Here is a 12,562-nt window from a genome sequence, read left to right on the forward strand (position 1 = left end):
TGCGATGCGGCAGCTAGTAAAGCGACCAAAACTCTGGTTTGCATCCATAGATGCTTCTCAAGCAAATCCCGGGACGTCATTCTCCCCCTGTACTCGGCCTTAGTGAAGCCGCAGCTGGAGTACTGTGTCCAGTTTTGGTTTCCACAATTCAAAAAGGATGTGGAGAAGCTTGAGAGAGTCCAGAGAAGAGCCACGCGCATGATCAGAGGTCAGGGAAGCAGACCCTACGATGACAGGCTGAGAGCCCTGGGGCTCTTTAGCCTGGAAAAGCGCAGGCTCAGGGGTGATCTGATGGCCACCTACAAGTTTATCAGGGGTGACCACCAGTATCTGGGGGAACGTTTGTTCACCAGAGCGCCCCAAGGGATGACGAGGTCGAATGGTCACAAACTATTTCAAGATCGTTTCAGGCTGGACATAAGGAAGAACTTCTTTACTGTCCGAGCCCCCAAGGTCTGGAACAGCCTGCCACCGGAGGTGGTTCAAGCGCCTTCATTGAACACCTTCAAGAGTAAATTGGATGCTTATCTTGCTGGGATCCTATGACCCCACCTGACTTCCTGCCCTTTGGGCAGGGGGCTGGACTCGATGATCTTCCGAGGTCCCTTCCAGCCCTAATGTCTATGAAATCTATGAAACACTACTCATTCCTAGCTGACATCTCTGAGTTTATCCTGTGAATTGTGTTTGCATGCCTAACATTGAATGGCACCCTATGGCATCCTTGAAAAGATCTCAAGGCACCCCAGGGTACTGCAGCACCCTGATTGAGAATCACTAGTGTAGTCACTATCATTAGCTGATGGAGAGATCAGAGTTAGGATGAAGCAATATGTGGTAAGTCTCTGCCATCATTTTCAGTAGCTTCATCCATTTCCATGCATGTCAGAGGCTTGAGAAAGCTTTGATAATCAGAACAGGAGAAAGAAATTCCACCCTCAGTCCTAATAAATTTAAACTGGAATGATATTTTAAAAAAACAAACCAAAACCCTAGAATAACTCTATTTTAACTCCATCAATCAAATGCCAGTACGATCACTGCAGTGTTTAGACAAATTTTCCTGATGTTAGGCAGTTTCAGTATCCTTTTGGGTGTGGTTATACCTTTTACAATAGTATGAGCAAAGAGCACAATTTGGTTTGTTACCTTTAATTGAAACTCCTGTTAGAATGTTAGTTTTTTCTAGCTGGTTGTGTCTATCGAAACCTAAAGAGTTTTAGGTTCCCAATGCAGAGGCAATCACTTGGACTGAGGGGCTTCCAAAGTCACTGGACTTAAGAAGTGGGGGAAACAAGGAGAAAACATGGCTTTTTTCAAGGTGGATTCATACAGGTATTATGTCAGTTGCTGGGCTTTGTTCATAAAAATGGAACAGAACCCTAGTAAAAGGGTATGGAATTTCCTTCACTCTACACTTTTTTTGAATGTGAGAATTTTTTGAGATTTTCCTTGTATGTGTAGCACACCATGGACTGAAAGCAAACCCTAGAAACACAATTATACATGGTTGTATAAAGGGCTTATATTTTCTGTTATCTAAAAGCATTTAATGGAAGCTGCACTCTGTCGTTAATCACTATCCTACTTTTTCTGCAGGGAGGCTTTATGGTGATGAAGCTTTTGTGGAGGAACGACACAGGCATAGATATGAAGTAAGCACTGCTAATGTAATATATAGTGTCGAGTGTTTACAGCATGGATAAATTACGAAGGACTAAATCTATCTGTTTAGGAGCAAAACTCTCACTGAAATCAGTGGGGGTTTTCCTGAATAAAGAGGATGCAAACTCTTAGGAGCCTGGGTATATTTAGATCTATTCTAATGGTTTCTGTAGTTTGGAGGCAATATTGCGTCTTGGGAAAGCTACGTTGAAGAGTGATACTGGACTTAATTCTGCTTCCAGTGAAGTCAGTGACAAAAGTTCCACTGGTTTCAAACGCTTTAGCACAGAAGTAATGGGATCAGTACTCTTTACGATTGTTGCTTCTCATCCTGATTGAGCTTGCATATGTCATATACATGACAGGCTTTGTCTCTAATGCAAAGTGACCAGAGTTTATTGTATGATCATCTATTGTCATCATCCATTTAGAGGAAGTCACTCTGCTGCTCTGCAGACTAGCAGATAAGTATCATCATTATTTCTGTCAAAGGAGAAAGGTATAATGAGGAACTGTTTTACAAGTTTTCTGAATAAAACTGTATGTGGCTTTTAGATCTCCATCTATATCAGTTAAACCAGGCACCGTTTGAATTACTTACAGTAAACAAGTACTAATGACAAAATAAGAATAGGACTGCTTCCCAAATGTGCTGCTTTGACAGTGTTCCCATCCTGCAAACTCTATGCACCTCATGCTGTATGCCCTGCAAAAAACACTTGTTTATTATCCTGTTTTCTTGCCTGCCAATTAATAACATTTTTTCTCCAAACCATACAGCTCATTAACACTTCTTGCTAAGAGCAAGATAGCAAATGAGGTAAAGCTTACAAATCCAATATTACAAAAATACAAAAAATATTAACATGGCTAAAGCTATGACTAAACAACACTAATCAACCCATGAAGTCTAGGAGATAAGAATCACAGGACCAAATTTATGCCACAGAGAGAAGAGTTAAGATTATTAGGGTATCAATTTTGGTGACTGAGATTGAGATTATTAATGTGTTTAGGGTAAGACTGCCATGTGCTTGTGAGCTTCCTTGTATATGTCTGTGTTTGATGATGTATGAAGTTGCATGACTTATACTTTGTTTCCTGAGTCTTGGGGAGTTTTCTTTGGGGGTTGTTTGTCCTTAAAATGACTATTTACTGGAGGTTTATCTTTTGTTTTATTTTCAAATATTTGCATATTATCTTCATATTTTAGAATATTAACAATTCGCAATACAAATATAGTATATTGGTGGTAGAAATCATGTTAGTATTTTGGAGGTATTTTTCACACTTTTTCAAATATTACTTAATTTTACCTTTCTTAAAAACTATTTATTGTACCATTTTCCACTGCAGACTTTTTTAAATCAAACAAGAAATAATTCCCAGCACCTGACCTAGCCATACATTTGTTAATGCCGAGTACAACACTTGATCTGAGCCTTCAAGAGGCCGAGAAGCGATTATTTATATAATCTGCTCTAATCTGTATATTACTACTGTTTTTCAATTTTTGAGGTGAACCCTGAGTTGACTCGCTTCTTTGAAGAGAAGGGTTTAAAGTTTGTTGGCCATGACACAGAAGGGAATAGAATGGAAATCATTGAACTGGAAAGTAAGTGGCTCAGTTTTTTGTAACACTTTTTGTCTGTATTAAAATGAACTGCATGTAATCAGAATAATGACTAGACACTGACTAAGATGAACATGATTGTTTTGAATAATTTGGGGTATCAAGCATACTTCTATATCCAAATGGAGAAGGCTTCATAAGTATGTTAGGAACCCTTCCCTTCTACATCTGTCCCAGGACTACGAGTACAATGCGATATCAAGGACTCGTATTACTCTTCGAAAAAGCTAAAATTCTAGCTTGGGGTGGGCAAAATATAGCTTGTGCCAACTGATTGGATTCAGCCTGCTGGGGGTGCCTTCCAATTAATTAGATCTGGTCTGTGGCGTTCTCCAGGGCAGCCAGTGCTGTGCTCCTGCCTGCACCCACTGACCCCAGTCCTGGCCAGCATCGCCAGCTTCTGGCGGGGCTGCTTCCAGTGTGGCTGCAGCCACCCAAGTGCTGCTCAGCTCCCCTCACCTTCAGTGGTGACTCCTCCTCCTGCTCCTGCCATTGCTGTGCCACTCTGAGCAGGGAGGAAGCTTCAGCTGAGAGGCTCCTGCCCCAGCATGGGGAGCTCCACTTCCAGCTCACAGCTGCCTTCCACCCACTCCTCCTGCCTAGCATGATGAGCTGTGTGTACTGGCCAGGGCCAGGCCAGTGGGCACAAGCGGGAGTGTAGCATGGGCTGCCCTTGGTGGGAGCAGGTGGATCTTGGTCCTCTGTGGAGCACTGCAGGGGCAGCCATGGACCACACCACCCTAGCAAGTTCTGCTGCATGTGCCTCCTACCTTCTCCTCCCTTTCCTCACCCCTGGCCAGCTCCCAGGATCTAGCACCCAGGCAGCCTCCCCTTCACACACACCCATGCACGTATGACCCCCCCAACTGCTCCGCATACTTCCCCCTACAGATCCCATATTCTCACACCCCACAGGGCAGGGCCAGGGCCCCTCAGGCCCTGGCCCTGCATGTCCCTGCCTGCAGAACCAGGGCTCTGTCCTGGCCTCAGCCTTGGCCCTGCGCTGTCCCTGCCATGCAATCCCAGGGTCTCCAGGGTTGTGAGCATGACTGTGCAAGTTGCTGCCTCCGGGGCCAGGTCCAGGATCCTGGGGCAGTGACAGCACAGGGCTAGGGTCATGGAACCCATTCCCATCACAAAGGCATGCAGACAGCAGGTCACGGCTCTGGCCCAGGCCCCAGCCCCATGATCTCACCATTCCACCACCTCACTCTGTGATCCTGGCCTCACCCACCTGTCTGCCCATAAAGCATCTTAAACAGGACATCTGGGAGCAATTACTACCCTACCGGAAAGGAGAATAACATTTTGTGGCTACTTTTTGTCCTGATACTTCAGAAAAGAAAAAAATCTTCAGGAGAAAGGTTGAATAGACTCAATAGGGTCAGTGCCAGGTAGGACTTTTATTGTCAATGGGTGCATCTATATGAGATGCTTAGCTGCATAGTAGTGTAGTTTACTGTGAAGTAAACACATGTGTCTACACATGGACATGTTTACTATGCAATAAACCTCCCTAATTGTGAGTAACTTTGCTGCCAGCAAATGCAAGTAGCAAATTTAGTTTCAGTTAGTAATGGCACAGTAGCGCTTGTGTAGATGACTGACCAGGAGCAGATTTGCCATCCACCATGGGGTGGGAGGTTGCTCCCTGCCCCCAGGAGCTGTCTGCTTTTGGGGTGGGCTCCACCACCAGAGCCCAGGCAGAGACTATATGGCCCTGGTTTGGCAGCACTGAGCTTCAAGCCCCTTGCTCCAAGATTGCGATTGGGGAACGGCACCTGGGAGATCCATGACACCCTGCATGTAGGGTGGGGTCTGGGAACTGTACTGGTAAGGGGCAGGTCCCAGTGCCATGTACAAATTGGGTGATTCAGGCACGGGACTTGGAAAGAGCTGCAGGGATGGGGGTAGGTCCCAGCCACCTGCTCCCATCTGCCAGTGGAGCAGCTAGCAGTGAGCTAGCTGCTAGCTGCCCAACCAATGCATTGGGGAAGAGGGCCAAGACTGCCTCCTCTGCAGCTATTTCCAAGTCCCCTGCCCCTGATCAGGGAGCTGGAGCCAGGAGCTCCCCGGTCCCAGGGCAGGGGGATGTTGTTTCTGCCAGGAGACACCAGCCAGGGCAGTGAATGTGACCCCACCAGGAGCAGGAGGGAGCTGCAGGTGGCTCATCCAGGGGGTGCAGGCGGTGGGGGGGGGCGCAGCTCCCTGCTGCTGCGTGCACCTCCCGGGGATGTATTTCCCAAATATGTGGAAATGCCAAAAATTGCAGTTACATAGCTACGTACATGCTACCTAGGCAAGTAAATTGAAATAGGTTTCTAGATCTAAGTTTAAAATGTCGGCATTAGACAGAATACCATTTCTGAGACTGATATAATTGTTTTGCTACCATAATCTTGTATTCAGGCTTCCAAGCTGCCTTAGAAGTGGGATATTATAAACTGCTAAGACACAAGATTGGGAGTTCTGAGTTTATTACTTCCATTAAAGATCAAAACTTTAATTTTGAACCAGTTTGAATAAAGATGTGTTTCCATCATCTCAATCAGGCACTAAAGAATACATCAGAACTCATAAATTAATAACTGCCATGGTGATTTTTATTCAGTTTGCTCCTGATAGATTACTTCTGCTATGCATGCTGATGATTAGTACTGGAAGGTTATTGTATCTGCCCCACATGAAATTATTTATGTAGAGAGCATGATGAAATATCACAGGATTTTTAAACTTCATGATACTGTGAAAGGAATAGGAACATCAGTAAAACCTGCATTTCACAACAACCTGCAAGAAGACTGATGATCATTCATGAGGAAAAATGATCAGCTCAGGGGGACTGGAAATCAGGCACAGACATACAGTATATCAAGTTAGGTTGGAAAAGCGTTTCAGCAGACTATCCCCACAGGTAATATTTTGATGCTTTTTCATCATCTTGTTTTGCTGCTTTAGGGAACTATCTCATGTGGTAAAATGAACCAAGTAATGAAATCACAACTGGTGAGGTCAAGTAAGATTTTTTCCCCACTATTCTCAGCACTGGATAATGAATAAATGTATCATATACCTAGATCCTAATCCAATGGGAATACAAACATAAATGGTGACAGCTGTTTCAAGTGTCACTATTGTATTATATATATTAATTCCTTCTGGATTACATTTAGACGCAAGTAAATGGGGTAAAATGCAGCATGGGTTTACCAAACGTACATCAAAACAAACTAATCTGATGTTTTTCTTTGATAAGTGATTTTTTTAGATAAAGGAAATGCAGCAGATCTAATTTATTTGGACTTCAGTAAAGCACTTGATACGGTGTCACAAGGAAAGTATTAGTTAGCCTGTGGGAGACTGGGCATTAGTCAAAGAATTGTAAGGGTGGCAAGGACCTGTCTAAGAAGAAGACAACAGAAGCCAGTTACTGAAGGGTCAGATTGGAGCCAGGTTACAAGTGGAGTTCCTCGGGGATTGATCTAGAGACTGATTTGATTTAAAATTTTCATGTAATGACCATGGTACAAAACTACAAGTGTGTTAGTGACATTTGTTGATGATACAAGCTAGGAGGCATCAATACTGAGGTGGGCCAAGATATAATACAGAAAAAATAGGATGATCTTGAGGACTGAAGTAATAGAAATGGGATGAAATTCAGTAGTATAAAGTATAAGGTTATACATGGAAGGCTAATAATAAAAATTACTGCTCTAAATTGTCAGTCGGAAAAAGACCAAGGAGAAATAAGACTTGGGTATACTATTCTATCACAACACGGCTATGGTCATATCTATACAGTAAATTTACCATTCCTGATAGTGGTACCCTCAAGCATGCTGATGCTCTGGGCCTCCAAAATCAGAAGCCAGGCAACTGTATCTACATGGTTCTTGAAATTGGTGGCCATTCACCTACTCCCCAAGCTGTCCATGTAAGTGCACTGCTTCTGATTTAGGAGGCAGCCTGCCCAGAACACTGGAGCTTAGATTCACAGATTGTTAAGAGCTGGAAGGGACCTTGCAGATCATCGGGTCCCGTCCCCCTGCTCTAGGCAGGAAGACAACTGGGGTCAAGTGACCCCAGCAAGGTGACTGTCCAGTCTCCTCTTGAAAACCTCCAGGGTAGGTGACTGCACAACTTCTAGAGGTAGTTTATTCCACGGTCTGGACACCCTGACTGTGAAGGAGTTTTTCCTTGTATTAAGCCTGAAGCGGCCTTCCAGGAGTTTATATCCATTGGTCCTGGTCTTCCCCAGGGGTCCCCTAGTGAACAGTTGTTCACCAAGCTGCTGATGCACTCCTCTGATATAGCGGTAAGCTGATATCAAGTCCCCTCTCAACCTGCTCTTCTTTAGGCTTAGGAGGCCCAGGTCCCTCAGCCTTTCCTCTCATGGCTTGCCTTGCAAGTCCCTGATCATATGGGTGGCTCTTTTCTGGACCTTCTCAAGTTTTTCCACATACTTATTGAAGTGTGACTCCCAGCACTGCATGCAATACTCCAGCTGCAGTCTCAGCAGTGCTGAGTACAGCAGGACTATCACTTCCTTAGTTCTACATGAGATGCATCAGTTGATGCATGCCAGCATGTTGTTTGCCCTGCTGGCCACCGCATTGCACTGATAGCTCATGTTCATGTGGTGGTCAGTCATTACCCCTAGGTCCCCTTCAGCTGTGGTGCAGGTCAGGCTGTCACCTCCAAGCCTGTATGTATGTTAAGGGTTATTTGCCCCCAGATGGAGCACCTTGCACTTGGAAGTGTTAAACTTCATCTGGTTCCAGTCTGCCCAACTCTCTAGCCTGTCCAGGTCTGCCTGTATCAGCAACCTATGTTCTGGTGTGGCTACACTGCCCCATAACTTGGTGTTATCTGTGAACTTGGCCAGCAAGCTTTTCACTCCTCTATCCAAATCATTGATAAAGATGTTGAAAAGCACCGGACCAAGCACGGACCCCTGAGGGACACCACTGGCCACTTCGTGTCAGGGTGACACAGATCCATTCATGAGAACTCTCTGGGTCCTACCCTGTAGCCTGTTTCCCAGCCACTGAACCAGCAAGCAGCTGAGCCCACAATCTTGTAGTTTTCCCACAAGGATATCATGGGATACTAGATCAAAAGACTTTTGGAAGTCTAGGTATATAATGTCTACCTTGTCTCCCATGTCCAGTTGGCGAGAGACCTGGTTGTAAAAGGAGGTGAGATTGGTAAGATAAGACCTACCTGCGACAAAGCCATGCTGGCTGTTGTTCGGAACCTTACCTTCCGTGAGCGTATCACACATAGATTCTTTAATGAGCTTTTCCAGGATTTTCCCTGGGATAGTGGTTAGGCTGATTGGCCTATAGCTGCCTGGGTCCTCCCTCTTCCCCTTCTTGAAGATGGACACAATGTTGGCCCTCTTCCAGTCCTCAGGAATTTTCCCTGTGTGCCACAAGTTCTTAAAGAGCTTTGCCAGGGGTTCTACGATGACCTCAGCCAGGTCCTTCAGCACTCTCGGATGGAGTTCATCCAGTCCTGCTGACTTATAAATGTCTAGCTTTTTTAGTTGGCATTGCACCCACTCAGCATCTGCAGTGGGGAGGCTGACAGTTCCGGCATGCCCCCTATGGGCGTGTCCACACATGCAGATACATGTGCTTGCAGCAACTCATCCCTCCCAGACCCCTACCCCCAGTGGCTGCCCTGCCTGGCCCCACCCCCTGCTTGCACCCCCAGCCCTCCAATGACTGCCCCTTCAGCATTTAAAAAAAGAAAAAAATAGCCTCTACTCACCCCAGTAGCAGGGGCTGTGAGGGCTTTGGGGCCTCCTGGCAGCAGGGCCCAGGCTAGGGTTGTTACCTGGCCCCCCACTGGCCTGGGGGGGGTGGGCGGTGACACCAACAGGCAGCTGTACTGCTAGTGAGTGCCAGGGTTGTTGTTTTTTTTTTTTTTAATTGTGGGGATGCTTGGTTTCAGGGGGGCAGGATTGGCAGCTATTAGGGGGCTGGGGTCCCCCCCTCCATGGCCCCCTACCCTGCCCCCCCACTTACCTGCACAGGCAGGCAGTGTGCTTCAGCACCAGGGCAAAGGCTAAGGCCAACCGCAGAACACCCAGCCTCCTTTGCCTGCCCCGCTTTTTTTTGCTCTGTTTTTTTTTTACAATGATCTCAAGAATATCCCTCTGGATATCTAGGGGGGGTCTAATTTCACCCCCACACTACAGGGGAACTTTTTTCTGTTCCTGCACATTTGAGGCGCTGCAAGAGGCACCTGCGGGCTCATCTGAATGCACCCCATGAGCCTTATCTCACTTGACTGTCCTCATGGTCCAGTGAAATACCAAAGCAAGGTGGGCATTCAGGAGTTAGTTTTTTCCTGAATGGTGGTTACCACCTGTACCAGTGTTAAGCAGAAGTAAACAGCAGCTGCCAGGAGTGGGGTTCAAACCCACACAGACATATATCCATTGAATCTGAAGTCTAACATCTTAACCACTCAGCCATCCTGGTGCAGGTTAATAAACTTGCTTGAGTACATTGAGCACGGGTTAATAAATAAGCTTGCTGGAACACATTGTCACAGGGACAGTAAATTTACTGGGTAAATATAGCTTGTGAGACAGCAATATGATCCAACATTAGAAAGGCAAATGTAGGATGTATCAGGGGACCTATTTTCAGTAGAACTAGAATTTTTGGTGATTTCTTTTATTGAACCAACTGTACACTTGGAAGGGGTAGAGTGGGGCAGCAGAAGTTTCATGACAGCCTCTTCTGCTTCCCACATGCTGTCAGGGAGCCAGTGGTTCTCCTACCGTGGCTGCCAACTAATCAATGGTTTCCCCCACGACAACAGCCAGAAAAGCTGCCTCTAGCTGATATTGGCACTGCCATCTGCTTGAGGTAACCATGGCAGAGAGCTTGCCTCCAGCTGACACCAGCACAAAGGAGCAGTCCCTTTATTGCCCTGTGGTTGGAGAGCACACTTTTGAGATGACTTTGTATCACTCCAACTAGGCTGTGAATGTGTGGACACCTACTCAACACTTTATTTTTGTATTACTAGAAAGTGCCTCAGCCATAACTGAAGGTAGTCATAACTAAAATTAGGCTGGGAATTATAAGGGGGGATTTGACCATTAGAGCAGTGAGGTTCTGGAACAGCCTTCTAATAAGGAGTGGGAGAGTGGGCCAAAACACTGCATAACTGGTATTAAGACCGAATTTAATAATTCTAGGAAAGAACTGAATCAATCTAAGACATTTGAGCTAAGTATAGATAGTCAAAAAGCCTGAGGCTGAATCAATTCTATCTTTGAAGGTTAGTTTAAGATGCAGAGATTCTGTCCAGACAACTGGACAGAAATTTACTTTTGATTCAGAAAATGCAGTCACATGCCTGCAGTGGCTCCGGCCAGAATCCAAGGGCACTAGAGTATGCCTTTCTGGCACATAGCCAGCATTGGCTGTGTCTTTGCTTCGTCTTCCTGTTGCCCCTGAGGTCTTTCAGATTTGCAGTCCACAATCACAGTAGCAGGACTCTCCAGGATTGCTCATCACTTCCCCTTCCTGCTTCCAGGTGCCTCTGGGATTTTTAGTGCACAGTCACAGCCAGTAGTAAGTTTAGCAGCAGGGTAGCTCTGTACTCAGGGGAAGGTGGGTTTAACCCCCTCCCTGGCCCCAGACACCAGCTGGGGTTTGCCTGAGGGCAGGGTAGTCTCTGTCTCCTGTCCCACCTCAACCCTTCTCTGCTGGAATAGACAGACACAACAGCCCAGCCCAGGGCTGGAAAGCATGCTGGGATGCTGGGGGACTGTGATTTAATTTGAACCAGGAAAGGGTCTGGGACAGAAGTTTCATAAACCAGTTTGACCCAAATCAGTTAAGTCTGATACTACATTCAACCAGGTTTATCTTAAACCAGTCTCAGCCATTTTGAAACTAGTTTATGTGCACTGAACTTCTGCTCTGTTACAGGTTTAAACCAGTTTCTGATCACTTAAACTAGCTTATGTGTACCTTCTGTCCCTAGCCATGATGCAGTTGCCAGCAGTAGCAGGGGCATGGTCTTTCCCTTCCAGTCCTATAAAGGACCTTATTTTTCCTGGTTTTTCTCTGCATTCTTACACTCACAATTATTTACCAGTATTCTGTAGCTGCTCTTTGTTGAAGTAAAATTTATCATTGTGGGTACAGTCTACCAAAAGGTGCTTTACTAAGGGCCATGTCAGACATATGGATGCATTAACTGCACTTAAAATGTGAGTATACATGCTTTCAAGAAGTAAAACACCTGTTAAAGGCACTACTATAGTAACAGGGGTGTAGGTTGTAGCTGTGTTGGTCTAAGGACATAGGCAGACAAGGTTCCTTGGGTAAATCTGATATCTTTTATTAGACCAACTTAAATAGTTGGAAAACAATTATTAAGCAAGCTTTCGGGTTCAAAAACCCTTCGTCAGGCTAAGGAAGTTTCAGCAGTTGGTGTGTGCTCTTCCTGGATGGAATGAAAAGTAAAGAAGCGAGAGGCTGGGCTGGTATGCATACAAGACAGGTAGTCAGTGAAAATGTAGATTGAGGAGTCAATGGGTGAGAGACAGGCTGCGGGGGGGAGAGTGGAGAGCTACCTGGGGAGTCAGATGTCAGGCAGGTTATAATGTGTCATAAATCCAATGTCTATATTTAGTCCATGATCTCTAGTATCCAGGAGGTTGATGAAGTGGAGTTCATAGGCTCGTCTCTGGGAAGTGTTTTGTAAGTTTCCTTTGAGGATCAGGACTGAGAGATTGGAGAGAGAGTGGTTTTCTTGTGAGAAATGTGCCCCCACAGGTAATTATGGTAATCCCCTTCTCTCTCTCCCCACCCCACCAGCCTGTCTCTCACCCGTTGACTCCTCAATCTACATTTTCACTGAGTACCTGTCTTGTATGCATACCAGCCCAGCCTCTTGCTTCTTTACTTTTCATTCCATCCAGGAAGAGCACACACCAACCGCAGAAACTTCCTTAGCCTGACAAAGGGTTTTTGAACCCAAAAGCTTGCTTAATAATTGTTTTCCAACTATTTAAGTTGGTCTAATAAAAGATATCAGATTCACCCAAAGAACCTTGTCTACTATAGTAACAAAGTTATGACGTTTCACGAGAAGAGTATCTCCAGATCATATTAAGTGATCAGCCATCATCAGATCTCAGACTATTCCACAGAGATAATAGAGTGATCTGAGGTCCTCCTGGCACTGGCGGGATCCAGTGGCAGGGGGGGGGCCCCCCCCCCCACC

At 45.6% G+C, this 12,562-nt stretch overlaps 1 protein-coding gene across 5 annotated transcripts in view; it reads left to right on the forward strand.

Moving 5' to 3' along the window:
* Nucleotides 1–12,562, forward strand: part of CTPS2 (CTP synthase 2) — a 128,366-nt gene that overhangs the window by 94,565 nt on the left and 21,239 nt on the right. For all 5 annotated transcript variants that reach the window (XM_025201129.1, XM_006021232.3, XM_025201130.1 and 2 more), the window contains 2 exons: nucleotides 1,600–1,655; nucleotides 3,184–3,280. In XM_025201129.1, the coding sequence (XP_025056914.1) occupies nucleotides 1,600–1,655; nucleotides 3,184–3,280 (153 nt within the window). The remainder of the gene's footprint in view (nucleotides 1–1,599; nucleotides 1,656–3,183; nucleotides 3,281–12,562) is intronic.

The sequence above is a fragment of the Alligator sinensis genome, unplaced genomic scaffold (assembly GCF_000455745.1).
Source record: "Alligator sinensis unplaced genomic scaffold, ASM45574v1 scaffold583_1, whole genome shotgun sequence".
Classification (NCBI taxonomy): Eukaryota; Metazoa; Chordata; order Crocodylia; family Alligatoridae; genus Alligator; species Alligator sinensis.